At 35.7% G+C, this 17,399-nt stretch overlaps 1 protein-coding gene across 2 annotated transcripts in view; it reads right to left on the bottom strand.

The window, feature by feature from the left end:
- Positions 1–64: 64 nt before the first annotated feature.
- Positions 65–17,399, bottom strand: part of samd13 (sterile alpha motif domain containing 13) — a 74,389-nt gene continuing 57,054 nt past the window's right edge. For both annotated transcript variants that reach the window (XM_039736146.1, XM_039736148.1), the window contains one exon: positions 65–2,311. In XM_039736146.1, coding sequence (XP_039592080.1) covers positions 2,168–2,311 — 144 coding nt within the window. In that variant the 3' untranslated portion in view covers positions 65–2,167. The remainder of the gene's footprint in view (positions 2,312–17,399) is intronic.

Below are 17,399 nucleotides of genomic sequence, written 5' to 3'. Positions count from 1 at the left end.
CCTACCAGAATTCTCAACTTATTATTTTCCTTGTAATTATAAATAAATAATCAACAAATCCAAATTCCAACAGTCGCTGTACTACTTTATTTCAAAGCTCAGAGCAGCAGCTACATGGCATTTCAAACTTATAATAAAACCAATTAGGTTTAATTGTCTAAAAATGCGTGTCTTTGGTTCCTAAAAGTGTTAAAAACATAGGTGGAGTGTTTTGTGCAGCAGTGCTGTTGATTAGTTCTCTAGCAAAATGGAACTATTCACAGCTACCTGTGTGATAAATAACTGACAGGCAAACAAAAATAAAAAAAAAACTCTAGTGTATAAGTCATATGGAAATGATATGCACAATTTGCATTGGAACAAAACTCCATCAGCACAAAATACAAATCTGGCAAACAAAACAGTATTTAGAATTAGAAATGTTTAGTTGTACCAACATACACACACACACACACACACACACACCCCTTAATAAATTGACAGACTGGTGAACCAGCTCTGTATGAAGCCTGTCATTCTGTGTGCTTCATGTTGTCTTTATCTCATGATCTATGGTTGGTTATCAATACACTTGAGTGAAATAAAATGTAAAAGAACTAAAACCTTAAAGCTTAAACTAGTCTGATATTCCTGTCTACAACCACAAAAATGTCCTGCGTTCTTGACCCTGTCAATTGTATGCCATTAATATATCAAGATTATCAAGATTAAATTCTTCTGTGGTTTTTCATGTTTTCAATATGCAGTGCACAATATTTTGAAAGTCTTTCATTGTGGCAGTTAATGTCTTAGCCTCCCTTTGTATCAAATCTTACCAAAATGAATTGTTACAATAGTTTCTAAAGGAAACGAAAGACAATGGTTATGTACAAGTCACCTATATTAGTGCAAATTGTGAAGAAAAACTTAGAGCACTTTACAGTAATGAATCTTCGATAACTAAAGCAGAAACTAAGTAATGTTAACGTTTAAAGCCCTTGGAAGGGAGTTATTGACAGATGCCTGAACTGTGTCAGAAAAAGCACCATGTAATTAATTACCTGCATATTTATCTCCTTTCTTTTCCTAATTCCTGGGCTTTTCAGTACAATCCAGGTATACAGTAAATAAACTAAAATGTAAACTAAACATAATCATTCAGAATCACAATAATCCTTTAGTTAAACAGCAAAAGCACCATGGTTGTTAATAAAATGTGAAAAATAAATACTTATGACTGTTGATCAATATCACAATGCACTGACACCGCTTTTAAATTAGAATCGATCCCTATTTACAAAATATAACACAAATACTGCATAAGGGACACAATATTGCAGGCTTTAAAGCAGAAAATAAATATGCTAGTCAAAAACGTCCAGCTTTAAATTTAAATAGCCTATCTAATAACTACTATTTTGGAAAATCATTGTATAAAACAGTTTTTCTTTGTTCTTGTTCTAAACCTCCATGATTAATATAGATTTTTACATTTTGAAAAACTTTTTTTTTTTATATAAACAGTATTTTTATAACAAATCACTGGAAAAATACCCTAAATACACAGCAGCAAGACTGATCTGTTCTAGTCTGAACGTTAAAATCATTACAGAACATCATCTTTCAAAGACTTGCTACGCTATCTGCTGCAAGATTACTTCTTGCCATTCACAAAAATAGGATCACTATTTTTAAAAGCAACCCAACAGAGTTAAATGTACATTGGGTTTTCAGGTATTAAGCAAATCTTACAGCATTTTGGACAAAAAAATACATTCCTGTTTCCCACTTTACTCTGAAAAACGTAAAAGGTAAACAGAAATAATCAATTTCTCTTACACTTCACATTCATATTGTTTCATCTTTAGACATAAGAAGGATTGCCTATGTACAGTTTTTACACATACTTTGTATTACTTGAATGTAGACATAATATTCAGCAATTAATATAGTGCCTTCAAGGTTTGGTAATGAGGCAACTAAAGAAAGACAAACACTCCACTGCTTCAAGTTAAAAAGAATGTGTAAAACAGTCCAGTAAACAGAATGGCTTCTCTGCAGATGAGGAGTCAATGGGTTGCTATTTCCACCTTCTCTGATTGTCTTTTTCTTATTGGCATTTGCTTGTATTTCTTCACAAGAGATGCAGACTAAATGCTTTATGCATTCTTGCATTCCAGTTGCACTGCTATGAAGTATTGTTTTTCAAATGCTGTGTTTGAAGAGGCTTTACATGATACTCATATATTTTTAGGGCTGGGCCAAGCTTTAGTGAAAGTCCAGTCAAGACATCGTTTCTTGTCATTAGCAGCAAAGACTTTCCATCAATTTCCTAAAAGAAATAAACAAAAGATGAATAGACAGTACTTTGTTTGCCCCAAGAGGAAAATTGAGCTTTTCACAGGACAAACAACAACAACCTCATTCAAATCTAGTGTTAAACAGATTTCTTTTTCTAGAATACACATTTTCAGTTAATTTTGTGTTTGTACTTTGTTTAAATAAGTGAGAGCAAAATTTGTCATGTTAATAATTGTCAAGGCAATAAAATAGAAACAATTATACCAGATTCTACAGTGACTCTTATGACAGACAATGCCAACTTACCTACATAGGGAAAACAGTGAGGCATACATTAAATACTACTGTACATTGACGATTCTTTTAGGAATGGATTTTTTCAAAAACATTTAAAAAGAAAATTACATTGAATTAGCCTTCCCAAAGGAAACTCACTATTAAATTATCCCTGAAGTTTCACGTATTTCTACATTAATAGTACAAAAGCATAATAGATAAGCTCCTTTGCCAGTTTATTAGGCACACCCTCTCATTAATAGGCACGAGATACAGTTTTTGTCCAAACAAACATTAGAATATGTTGGGGATCTGATCGAAGCCATTTTGACTATGGTAAGACTGTTTGCACCAGATACCTTACAGAGATTTTTACACACTACAGTCTCTAGATTTTATAGGGAATGGTGAGATAAGTAAAAATACCTAGTGAGCTATAGTTGTATAGGTGAAAATACCTTGTGAAAGAGAGAGGCTAAGAAGACTGACTAGACTTCTTCAATCTAATAAAAAAAGTCTTACTAAAGGCTATACTCCATTAACAATGCACTTTCTGAAATGAACTGGAATTGGAAATGCAATCAGTTCAACAGGAAACGAGCTGGAGTGGAGTTGGAATGAAATCCAATTCTGAGATAATGTGTCTGGATTTGTTAAATGTTATACATTACATAAAATACAAACACATCAAATATAATCAAGCATATTGCATGCATTATATGTAACCTAAGATAGTTTTTCAGCTTTTTTAATATTCCCCTCAAGAAAATATGGATGCATCAATTACTCTTCACAATAACTTTGCAGTGTAATACTGGGTGACGAATTGTGACACCCTCACCCTGGCATTAAAGTGAGTAACAAGATTTAGAAAAAAAAGTTTTGCATACCTAAATTTGTTTTCATACATTTTTGAATAGCTTTGATTCACATTCAAGTTTTTATTTTTGTTTTGCTAGTGAGGTGGAAAGTGGCAAGCCATTAATGAGAATATGCTTAGAAAACTGAAGATAATTTCAAAAGTCATAAACATTGTTGCCAAAACTGAAATACTAAACTGTGAATGCTGTCAAAGGGAGAACTGCTAGACTGCAATAGCCAAAAGATTTTTATTACTGGAAGCACATAAACCAATCTGTAATTTGCAACACATCTTGACAGCTCAGCCACTGATGATTTGGGCTTATAAAATAAAATGGTCACCCTGTAAACAAAAAATAAGGATAATAAAAATCTGCTAATGCTAATCAGTAGAATACATTTCTAGTGTCATTGGCAAGATATTTAGGCCTGACAACTGATATCTTAGTGATGTGAAATTTAAGAATTTAACAATATGGTGCAATAAAAAGTAAAACTATATGAATAACAGAACATTAAATGTATCTGTAAAAATAACCTATTGTGTTTTATGGTTTGAGGCATCATAAATTAGAAGCAAGCAGCACAGTACCAATGTACATCACTAATTTAATAGCTTACATTTATTTAAAAAAACAAAACTGAAAATCTCTTACTGGTATAAGCTGTATATTCAAAATTTCCAATAATAATTTCAAGTTCTCACTTTTACTTAATTTACCTTATTCTTCGTGCATATTATTACTACTCATGTCAAGAGCTGACATGAACTCTGCCCCATGTCAATGTTTCACCTCCCAGGGTGTGGTTTGCTTTAACTTGTTTCATATGCTCTGCAATTGCCATTTCTTCTGAGAAGTATTCAAGCAGTTAGGGCATGGCCCATGTGGGCAGGCACTCCTATACAGAAACGTTTTCCTTCATCCAACACAATTTCTTAAAAAAAGATTTTTAAATATACATTTTTAATGCATATGTTTTATATAACACAAAATAACTAGCAAATTAAATGATTTAACATCTGTTATTATATATATGTGGTTTTAACCTAGTAATTTCACGAATCAGCCTTGGTGCAGTTTTACTTTATCTATGGTGAAGTGCTTTGCTAGCTAAATATTAAGGTGCATTAATGGTGTTATTTTTGCAGCCTTGTTAGCTGTAAGCAGCAGTAGGATAAGCTATTGAAGAGCGATTTTAGAATTTGTATGCCTATATTCATTTTTATTTTTCATTGTATAATTTAATATCTAGTCATAAACATCTCAGAAATGAGGAGATCATATTTTCTTAAATAAAAACGTTTGTCTCATCCAAGTGGATATATCCAGTAATTTTAAAGGTATTTTTCACATTTGCATCAATGCCCTGTAGACCCATTTTTAAACTTCAAGAACTGGCACGATATTTTTAAGATTGAGAAAAAATGCCTCAGTTAAGAACACAATTTCCCATGACAAATTAATGCAGAGGTGGCCCAGAAATAGACAATTTAGCAGTGGGCCACCACTGTAAAATTTTCCACTGATGCTGCCACAGTGTTATAGAAGTTAAGTATACTTTCAGCATGGTCTGTCAACATTTTTAGGTGTGTTAACATATAATGCACAAAGCACCTGTTAGGACAGGCATGTCAGTCTGTCTGTCTGAATGAAACAACTCGGCCCCTGTGGACCAATTTTGTTGAAATGTGACACACTTAATATTCAAGGAAATTTGTTGAGACAGTTCAATTTTCATTGAGATATCTTAAACAGCTGTTGCGCTGTACACGGTTTAAAATTTTCAAAATCTTTCATTGAAAAGCATGGTTAAGTTTGCAAACTGGTCAATCTTAAAACAGAGAACTAATCTGTGCAGCTTAAACTACAAATTATTTACTGTTTCAGTTTTGCCTTGAAAGTGGTTGTACTAACTTGTGTATTTTGTAGATTTTCATCTTTTTCACCTCCAATAGTCACTAATGATAGGAAACAGATTCCCAATACAAGTTAATGAAACACCAGTGAATGGCGTGGGTAGGGTAGGAAGTTGATGTCGCTGGCTGATTACAAGTGTGGGCCAGCAACACCCTATCGGCAAGTCAAGCTCAGAGCATGCGGAAACCTCCTCATACATCTCCCTCCTCCCCATGCTTTAATTCATAACTCGTAAGTTAAATGATTTTAATAACCATAAAAATATAAAATGCAAGAAAGAAAACAAAGGGTTATTCAGATAGGACTGATGTACCCTGCAGCATGAGCACAGAACAAATAAACACTTAGTCACTACTATTTAACTTACACAAAACCAAGCTCACAGCTCCATTATTTGTTAATTAAAATGATTCACTATTTTACTGTCACTCTAATTTAGTAGGGTGGCCAGACGTCCAGGTGAAACAGTCCCAATTTTAGGCTATGTGTAAATAACTGAAGAATACCAAAATGTCCTCGGTTTAAAAGACATCCCATCTAATAAAACATTGCTTCGCCATAACATCCTCACCACAGTATATACTTAGAACAGCGTGTATGAAACTCCAAGAGGGACCCCTCTAAAACTCTGACATGGAAAGCATGATCAAGAACTTGTGTTAAATTTAAACAGCAATGTGAAGATAACACGAAGGAGGCAAAAACAGACAGCAGTGTCATTTATTTGTTTCCACTTCTAGCACTGCGTGGAACCATATGTTCATTTGTGAAAGTTTTTATTCCCTTGCCCTGAACCCTTAGTGTTGATGACGAGATAAAGCAGGAATTGAACAAATGTGGATATGCTTTATGGGTGGGCACACATGCTACACAAGTGTCTTGGTTTAGGACTTTGAATTTCTGGCCACCCTATAATTTGCCATCAGAGTTCCACAGTCACGTGATATCCATAATGGTTAGTCACTATAATAAAGTTAGACTTTCACTTTTGTTATTTCCTAATATATGTCATAATTGAATAGCTAGCTTTGCAAGTCCCATTTCATGAAAATTACTATGACCAGACATGCTCAAGCAAAAAAGGAATTAATTACAGTTTGTTTATAGGTTATGGAAATTGGTAATTGTAAATTGTCACTGTGGGTTAATATGGGGTGTGAATGTGTAGGTGTTTATGCATATGTGAGTGAGAGTGGTCTTTGTGATGGACTACAGTCCTACCCTGGCCTGTTTGGAGCCTTTTGTCCAATCCTGGTGAGATATTGTTAAGTCCCTGACTCCATGAAATTCATTAAAAAGGATCTAGAACAGTGCTCAGCCTCAGCCATCAAATTCTTCTGAATGTTTTGCCATCTGCACATTTCCTAACTTATTTAATTTATACTGACATGTTGTGGGCATCTAAATTACATCATAGCTCCGCGTTCAAACAGCATCAGAACCAAAACTTTGCCATATCATGAGGTTTCATGGAGGTTGTTCAGAAACTAGGACTGTATCACTTTAAGATGTGGGTGGCTTATTTTACATGCAACTCAAGACATATAGTGAGTGTTTTTATAAACAGAATCCTGATACAACTTTATTTTCTTTGTTTCTCAAACTATGGGTCCTGACCCAAATTGGGTTAAGTATATGTTTATTATTCATTGCCACACGACTGCGTAGTAACACTTTCTGTTCTGCCAACCTATATTCAGTCAGTTCCACTGTCACAAATGCTTTCAAACAGGCACTAACTACAATTAACTTAAGACACAAAAACTCAGGGATGACATTGTACTTGCAAAGAGAATGAGTGAACTATCTCAGGGAAAATAATAATAATAATAATACATTTTCTTTAATCGGTGTCTTTCTTAACATTCAAGGCCACCTTATAATGAAATTAAACAACATTAATAAAATAAAAACAAAGAGAACAATAAATCAAAAAGCAATAAGGTACAAGAGGTAGTATCAAACATACAAGGATAATAGGCTTTACAGTGTTAAATTTACAGTTGGTATGCCAGTTTGAAAAGATAAGTTTTGAGGGCAGTTTTAAAATGTATTATTGAATCGAGCTGACAGATATGAGAGGGAAGAGAATTCCAGAGTTAAGGAGCACTATGAGAGAAATGCTCGAGCTGCCATAGAACAGAGTTTGATGTGTGGTATAGAAAGTAGAGCTGCAGAGGAGGATCTGAGTGAGCGAGAGGGAGTGTAAGTCTGTAGGAGATCAGTGAGGTTTTGGAGAACTTTAAATGTTCAGAGCAGTATTTTGTATTGTACTCGGTAGTTAACAGGGAGCCAGTGAAGTTGAGAGAGAATAGGTGTAATGTGTTCAGTGGATTTAGAACAAGTTATTATCCTAGCAGCAGAATTTTGAATAAGTTGTAACCGACGGATACATTTTTGTGGGATGCCATACAGAAAAACAATACAATACGTGAGGTGACTAGGGCATTAACCAATTCTTCAGTAATGTGTTGCGTAAGAACAGGACGAAGTCTAGAAATGTTTCAGAGATGGAAGAAGGTAGTCTGAGAAACATTACTTATATGGGAAGAAAAAGAGAGATTACTGTCTAGAATGACAACCAGGCTCTTAACCTGGGAAAAGATGTATGTGTTAATATTGTTAATTAAAACAGAAGAATGGTTAATCTTAGTAAGTGTGGATTTAGAACCAATGAGGAGCACCTCACTTTTATTGCTGATTAGTTGGAGACAATTGAGAGATATCCAGGACTTTATATGTTGGAGACATGCCATAAGAGTACAGTATTTGGAGGGAAAAGAGAAGTATATTTAGTGGATAGATGTAGCTGTGTGTCATCAGCGTAACAATGAAATTTAATACCATGTTGACGAAAGATATTAACTATTGGGAAGATATAAATGAGAAAAAGAAGCGGCCCCAAAACAGAACCCTACAGAACTCTGAGTAACGACTACATTCTCAGATTTAAAGCCCTTTACTTGAACAAACTGTATCCCATCAGTGAGGTAGGAAGAAAACCACTGGAGGACAAGACGAAGTCTAAAATATGATCCTTGTTATGAGTTGAAAAGTTGACATATTGAATTAAATTAAAACAGTCAAGGATTTCATTAAAATCATTTGTCAGGGCATCAGTTGGTGTGTCAAAGTATATGTAAAAATCACCCATGAGGATGACATTAGACACTGCACACAAAGTTGTTAAAATAGTAAAAAGCTCTGCAATAATAACACTTGATAGTTTAGGAGGTCTAAATAAAACAGCAATCATAATAGGTGATGGTCCACAGAGTTTACCAGCTAACAGTTCAAAGGATGGATACGCTGAAAAAGGTATTGGTGATAATTTTAGGTCTTTGTGGTAAATTATTGCAAGATCGCCTCCCCTCCCCGAAGAACAGGATTTAGAGATGATCAAAAATACGTGGACAAGTGTGTCCTTCAGACCAAAGTAAAGGAATAGACCCGCTGCTACTCATGCTGAGATAAACACAACGACGAGAGCCCCGGTGAATGTACTTTGGTTGTCATAGAAAGCCGCGGTGCAGCAGGAGATCAGCAGGCAATTCATAATTTGTTCAAAGTCAATACAGTTCATCTGGTGAGTATTTTAGTTTTGTAGATGTGACTGCATTAGATAGAAAAGTTGACATAGTAATCCATGACAACCAATTGACGTTTATTATTGTAGACTTCCAGAAATCACCCAAGCAAATTCCAGATAGGAAGCAAAGCAATGTACCCCTTGTATACCTACTCAGCCCAATTAAAACAACATGTTAGCCAGTAGACCGTCACCACTGGGATTTTCACAAGTACTCAGCAATTGACAGGGGGCAGTTTCTACCACCTATTCATCAATGCTAGTTACTTGAGCAATGAATCAGTGAGAAAGTTTCCACTTACCCACACAGGTTGCAGTCAGCAAAGAACAGTTCTACGAGGGCTTGTGTTAAGGCCAAAAGAGGTAAGGGACACAAATGTGTGTTATCAATTTCTAATCCAATGCAAAGGCGAAGGAAGATCCGATGCAAAAGGCAAAAAAAGAGCAAAAAAACAACCAGAAAAAGTACACAAACAGAGCACCAGCAAGCAGCGGCAGACAGAAACGCCAGCGTTCAATACCAGTTCTGGACACTTGTCGACCTGTCGGATTGTGGTTAGCCTAAATGGTAAAATGGTAAAGCAGTTAAAAATGACTGGATCCACCAGTCTACCGGCACAAATATTTCTTTGAAAAACACAGAACAAATAGTGTTCATAAATCTTCACTAAATGAACCCTGTAGCCAACGTTAGCCCATGCAGACCAATAACTACTGTGGTGGCAGGGTTGTACAGTATGCTAAATGCAGTTTCAGAGCCCATGGACAGCTTGTCTGTGCTTCATCTCATGTTAACTGTTAAAGCGTAAAACTGTAAAAGATGTACAAAAAAGTTCTGCATTAAGTTGATAGTGTTGATAGGCACAGGCACAGGTGAGGAAGAATTGCTTTATGTAACAGTATTTTAAAGAGGTTCAAGAAATCTCAGTCTACTTTTAATAGAAGGGTGTATTTGTTGGATCATTGGGAACTGTAAAAACAACAGAAAATATCAAAAGGAGACTGCCTGTAGAGCAGAGCCAAGTACAATTCAGCACAACATCAGTTGGTAGTGTTAAAAATTTCTAACTAGACTGCTCACGGAATTATTTATCAAGATTTAAGAAATCATCCGTATAAAATACAAATAATGAATGTGTTAGTAATAATTTAGCTATGTCACTCAACATTTCAGACAGTTTACTGACTTGCTAAAAGAAAATCAGCACATTGAAGTATTTGTGAACTCATTTTGAAAAATGTTGTAAAAAAATTATTTAAGGTAAAATACATAAACTATTTCAAGTAATTATTTTTTTACCATTTGATTATTTTATTTGTTGCCATGAGTTAGTGGACTAAATTTAGTGATCATTCATACAGTCCTTTCAAAAATCATCATAATCTCAAGCAATGCTTCCATCCATCCATTATCTAACTCGCTATATGCTAACTACAGAGTCATGGGGGGGTCTGCTGGAGCCAATCCCAGCCAACACAGGGCGCAAGGCAGGAAACAAACCCCGGGCAGGGCGCCAGCCCACTGCAGTCAAGCAATGCTTATTATAAAGAATTAATTTTTCTCAACTTTGATAAAGGTTAACACAAACCATTTACACTGTCGGTGATATACATCAGGAATCTATTCCCTGTTTTGAATGATAATCATTACTTTAAATTGCACTTCAGTTTCATAAGAATTACTTATGAACGCTTTGAAATTACTTCACAGTCTCTTTTTGTCCAGCGCCTACTGACTTAGAGATACAAGAAGCCCCACACATATGATATACTGTTCAATTCAACTTGATGTCTAGTTTCACAAGACATCAAGCTTTTTTGGGCTTCCAAAAAACCCTAATTTTTAGTCCTTTTTGTATCATGTTTTGTGCAGTAAATAACACCCTTATTATGAAGAGTAATCAGAAAAACCTGAAATTATGCATGCCACATGAACTGATCCCAGCGATTCACTTACTAATGAGATATGAGGGGTCAAAATTGCTCATTTTTGCAAAACTTCAAAAAGGGGGAATCAGTAATATAGGCATGTGGAGTACTATTTTATACTGTTTTCAGGTTGCTTAGGTTGCTAATATTTTTGATATCTGAATTGTTACTGGTGGACCTAGCTCTCCAAGAGCCACTTCCAGAAGGTTAATAATGACAAATTTCAAACTTAAACATATGAGGTACCATTCTAGTCTATTTCAAGGTCAATGATTACAAATATGGTATTATTTTAGTTTTATTCTATTACATTCGAGAATATTTAGACATTTTAATAGTTCAAATATCTGATGCAATGCTTATGCTAATTCAGACTTTTTTCACTTGCTAATATTCATGTGAGAACTATGAAGAAAAACATTCACTATTTTTTATAGTATGGCCATTGTTATTTGTTTATGTGTGGCATCACTTTCATTATGATAGTGATCCTCTTCTTTGGTCCCAGTATGGTACCACATTTCTTATTTGGACACTCGGATTAAAAAGTTTCAGAACACCTGCTTTATTTCATTGCTCCTGTGATTACAATAAACAAGACGCGTGTTCAGAACCAGAAAGAAAAAACACTCTGTGACTTCTAACTACAGTACGTTATTAAACTGAGAGGTTAACTTACTTTGAGTCAGCTTTTCAAAATGCGGCTCTGTTAGCAGACACATCCACTGTGTCCACACTACACAGGCACCAAGTTTTGGTTTCCTTAAAACAGGGGTGTCGAACCCCAGGCCTGGAGGGCCGCATGTTTTCATTCTAACCCTTTTCCCAATCAGCGAGCAGTTTTCACTGCTAATTCACTCCGTAATTTTAATAGCCCTGTTTTGGAGGATTCAGTCCTCTGAATTAATTTCTTTCTCATGACATGTCAGCCATATAAAAATGAGATGTGAAACAAGCCAAAAGATGACCAGCTAAACTGGGATTTCAAACTCCAACCAATCTCTTAAGGAGAAGCTGATTCTTGCTGTTAATTGAGCCCATTATTTAATTCCATGGCTTCTTGCTGCTCTCATTCTGCCGCTGCAGACATTTCCAAAACTGTTGCTTCTTCTGTTTTATCTAAGAACACCGCCCCAATGTTTTGGTGACCTGAGAGATCAACCTTACCGAGACTTTCATCTTTATTTTTAGATACTGTGTGATTGGCACAGGTGAGCTGGTCATGTGGTGGGTCGTTTTGTGTCTCATTATTGTTTGGCTGCCAATTGAGGAAAAAAGAGACAACTAAGGGGCCAGAGTCAAGTAAATTAAAACTAAGGCAAAAGAAGTTAATTAGCAGCCAAAACTGGTCACTAATGAGGAAGATGGTCAGAATGAAAACCTGCAGCCACTGCGGCCCTCCAGGACTGGAGTTCAACACCCGTGCTTTAAAATAACAGTTCAAAAAGTAAAACAGGTTTGTAAGCCTGAACATCTGCAAATAATGAAATGTCTTTTGAATATGCAGCTGCATTAGGTCTGTTAGTCAGTTTTATAGAACATTGCAGCTGCAATTTTATAGTGCTTCATTCTAAATCAAATTAAAGTATAAACTTCACAAACTTCTGATTTGATTTCTAAGCTGGGTAAACATCAGCAACAAAATACTTTTTCTGTGTGATATTTTGAAGTTGTAAGTTACCATTTCCCATAAAACAGAAGAGTGTCAGTGCACCTCAAAGTAGGAATGAGTTCAGGTTCTATATATAATATTTCTTTAAGGGTCACATTTAAACTCTTTAATTCATCTATATTTATTCATACAAACTTTTTTTTAGGTAAAAAATTTCTTTGTATTTATTAACAAATTATTAATTACCAGTAACGGCGGACTGCAAGATAACGTGCAGTGAATACACTTGACTTATAGTCTTCATCCTCTTTCGTTTAGCTTACGTTTAGCATTCATTTGCTCACAGGCTGATGCGCTTGCTGCTTCCTGAGCAGCTCTTCTTTTCTGCACCCTAGCGGTCTGCTTCTTCAGTTCTTTCATTGGCATCTTTTCCTGTTAAAACTGATTAAGTCAGTGTTTGTGTTGCAATTACTTAGTAAGTTTTCTTTAATTTTTCACTTAAGCTGGCACTTAAGTCTTCAATCTGATTCAAGAATGATTTAAGATATGAAGAGACAAGACAGACAAATGGACAGCCACGGTACCGTATTATACATAAGGATTATTTATTACTTGTTAACTTAATTTTCTGTTTTTTAATTATTCACATTAGCACTATGCAAAATATTAAAAATTATCATAACCATTAATCAAATGATTAAATACATGAATGAAATAATCCACAAAAATTGTAATTGTAAACACCAAGATACAATGGAAACTGTCATGTGACCAAAACAGTGGTATTTTTCCAAGGGAAGCATCCATCCATCCATCCATTTTCCAACCCGCTGAATCCGAACACAGAGTCACGGGGGTCTGCTGGAGCCAATCCCAGCCAACACAGGGCACAAGGCAGGAACCAATCCTGGGCAGGGTGCCAACCTACTGCAGAAGGGAAGCACTATAATTGATATAATGATTGTTAAACTGAAATGTAATAAGGCTAATATAAGAAGAAAGGAAATCAATAATATGCAGCTAAAGACTAAAATGCTTGATTTTCCTTATTTTTGAAACTTCTCCTACATTTTATGTCTGTTAGCCTTGAATGCTTTTGACAAGATTGAGAGATAGACAGACAGATGATACTGCAGAAATTTGTTCCAAGGGAAAAATTTAGCTTTTTACAGAAGCTCAAGAAATATTATGACAAATAACAATCCCCCATTAAACACACACAGAAAAACAAAAAACTAGGACGTTGTGAAGGTATTCTGCTGTAGTATAAAAACAAAACGTATAAAAAAGAAAATGACATTATGTTACTTTGAAAATATAACTGGGAAAAAAATAAACAAAAGCTAATGCTAAGTTACAACAGAATGTAGATTAATGTTCTGCATTTAGATACATTTGTTTGTGCATCACTCTGGTGAAATTGTATAAGGTTATAAGCATTCCTTAAATCAAGTTTGTTGAAAATAGTGGAACCGGTTATTTGATTTGGAAAAGAAAAAAACTGATGGAAGTGGATAATTATTGTCAACCGTAATGTAATTTAGCTTCTTATAATCAATACAAGGGTTGCAGAGTGCAATCTTTTTTCTGAACAAAGAAATTCCCATCCCCATTGGATTATTGGATGGACTAATAAAACCAATCTTTACATTTTATGAGATACAATGTTCCATTGCTTTGGCTTCACAAGGTAATAACTCAATACAACAATCATAATTCATGTGAAGGGGCAAGTCCAATGATTTTTAATTACTAAATACCTCCCTATGTTCCTCGTATTGCAAAGGTAGGGTGTCTATAGATGAATCTATGACAAGTGTAGGCAAAATTCTTTGTACATAGTTCTCAAAACAAAAATCACTTCAAGACATTAATTCTTTAGTTTTTCAGTTGATCATAGGTATATGGCGTTTTAGTCATGAAAAGCCTAATAAGCTTCAGTGTAGGTTAACTGATGATAGACATACAACTGCCCTGGCCAAAAGGCAAACTTCCTTTATTTTTAGAGTTTTTCTAATACTTCATGTTATATTCCAAATCATAAATACATATTCATTTTACTAAATGGTTCTAGGAGACAGTGCTTTTTTACTAAATGGAACTGGGAAACACTCTCAACTGTCCACATGTTCAACACTACATGGTATAACAAATCGCTTAAAAAAAGCTTCTGCTTTAACATAAAAAAAAGACTACACAAGAAATAAGGGGCCTCACACATATACTGTGAGTACGCACAAAAATGTTGCATACGTCAGTTTACATGCTCATTTCGTGATTTATAAAAACTAAACTTGGTGTAAAGCCACACACAGTTTCACAGCAGCCTCACATCATGTGTACACACTTTCTCCTCGATTTTGCAAACGGGCAGCACCCAGCGTCAAAGCGGTGCTATTGGTTCTGTGTCATTTCCCTTTCTTTATTAGATTCATATCCATGACGCGGACTTTATCAAATAAGTCAAAATGAATTGCATATCATTTACAATTTTAAGGCACTTGATTATAATAATTCTGTAACAATATAATGGTCACAGAATGGCCAAACTATTCTAAATGCAATAGCTGCTTTAGGATTGTTACTCTCAGTGCACTACTGAGAGTATTTTAACACGTTGTATATGTGTGTATGTGTGCACAGCAGCTGATCAGAAAGCTGTATAGCGGGATGTGTCGAGAATGCAAAGGACTATCAGGATATAGCTTTCAGTCATGGTAGACATTTATAGCACACAAGCAAAATACCCGTGCTTTGCAGCGGAGAAGTAGTGTGTTAAAAAATTTATGAAAAAGAAAAGGAAACATTTTAAAAATAACGTAACATGATTGTCAATGTAATTGTTTTGTGACTGTTATGAGTGTTGCTGTCATCAAGGATTTGATTATCATTATTTCTTTCAATCAGGTTCGTATTTGGAGGATGTGTTGTGTTCAAGTTGCATTCCGTGTTTGTCAACTGTTGTAAAAATAACAGGTTTCATTCATCGAAGTGTTCACTACCCAAATCGGTACTCGTGAGTCTAAGATGTTTTAACAGGCATTCCCGGTATTAAGTTGTGGATTTGCATGCAAATATTTAGCGGCAGCATGACTATGAACTTAATTTAAACTTAAGCTTTACGCCTTGCTTTCCTATTGATATGTTTTCAAAGGCTTGTTCAGCTTCAGAAGGCTGTTCCTTTCTTACTGCATCAATAAACGGCTTGTCTTCCTCTTTATCTGAGACATCACACACTGCATGCACGGGTTTACCTTTCCAAGTCCTGCAAACTTTAGCGAAGTGGTTCAATTTACCACATTTCTTACACTCTCTTCCTTTAGCTGGACATTGACTTTTTCACCATATGCTTTGTTTTCCGCAGTAGCTGCACTTATGAATATGCTTGTATGCGTCACTCGCTTCATATTCTTTTGCTGCCTTCTCAATTGTGTAATGCGTTTTTTGTTCAGCACTCTTTGGAGCTCTTGCTTGTTGTCTGCGTACTGCGTTCACAGTCAGTTCACGTGAGCCGCTCAGAGTACATGCATCGAAGGTTCTCAACTGTGCTTGTGCTATCTCGTGCAATCTTGCGATGTCCACGGCTTTATTTAAAGTTATCTCAGACCCGGCACTTAAAAGTTTCTGTCACACTTTCGCTGAGTTTGTGCCAAACACTATTCTATCCCTGACCATCTCATCTTCGTTTGCATAAGCACAGTCCTTCACCAGCAATTTTAACTCCGTTACAAAGTGATCAAAAGTCTCGTTTATACCCTGCGTCTTCTCATTAAACTTGTATCTTGCAAATATCGTATTCGTCTTAGGCATGACAAACACCTGAAAACGGTCATAATAAGTTTTCAGTATCTTGGCTTCCTCCTGGGTGAGAGTCCATGTGTTAAAAATGTGTCTTCCTTTTTCCCCAGTCCACAGGAGCAGGTAGCTGCATTTCTCACTCTCGTCTTTGCCTTTTAGCGGGCCAGAAAATATCCGCTCCACGTGCTGTCAGAACTTTTTCCATTCTCCCGGCAGGTTAAGAGAATCCTAATCAATTTGTGGCGAGGGTACTCCAACAAAATCCATGACTGTCCTCTATTCTGACACCATGTCTTGTTTTCACAAATTGTGAAAAATGAAATGGTGGCGAGACTTTCTTTTAAAGTATGCAGGGGAACTTTATTTATTACAGCTCTTACATTCACAGCATCCGTGCTCTAAATTAACTTCCATAATAGTAACCTTGAGGTCCCTTCCTGATGACATAGGTGCCTAAACCATGCCTGATAATAATACATTTCAATGACATAAATATTACAGTGATCACCTCGATAGACATCTCACCACCCAAATCGCTACTCGTGAATCTAAGATGTTTAACAGGCATTCCCGGTATTAACTTTTTGATTTGCCTGCGAATATTTAGCGGCAGCATGTCTATTGGATTGCTGCTGATGGACGGCCTTATATGGGCAGGCACTCAATTACGTGGGAGGCGTGGGTATGGGGGACACAATATAGGCAGGCGGCCAACTACGTGGGAGGCGTGGTGATGGGGGATGCAACTCCGCCTCACATGGCGACTGAGCTGCAGGCTATGGCCGTATATATATATATATATGTATATATATATATATATATATATATATATATATATATATGTATATGTATATACTGTATGTATATATACACATACAGTGGGTAGGAAAGTATTCAGACCCCTTCAATTTTTCACTCTTTGTTATATTGCAGCCATTTGCTAAAATCATTTAAATTCATTTTTTCCTCATTAATGTACACACAGCACCCCATATTGACAGACAAAAAAAAGAATTTTTTAAATTGTTGCAGATTTATTAAAAAAGAAAAACTGAAATATCACTGGGCCGAAGGTTTACCTTCCAGCAAGACAATGACTCTAAGCACACAGCTAAAATATGAGGTGCTGTGTGTA

The sequence above is a fragment of the Polypterus senegalus genome, chromosome 14 (genome assembly GCF_016835505.1).
Source record: "Polypterus senegalus isolate Bchr_013 chromosome 14, ASM1683550v1, whole genome shotgun sequence".
Taxonomy (NCBI): Eukaryota; Metazoa; Chordata; class Cladistia; order Polypteriformes; family Polypteridae; genus Polypterus; species Polypterus senegalus.
This window is presented reverse-complemented; position numbering and strand designations above follow the sequence as displayed.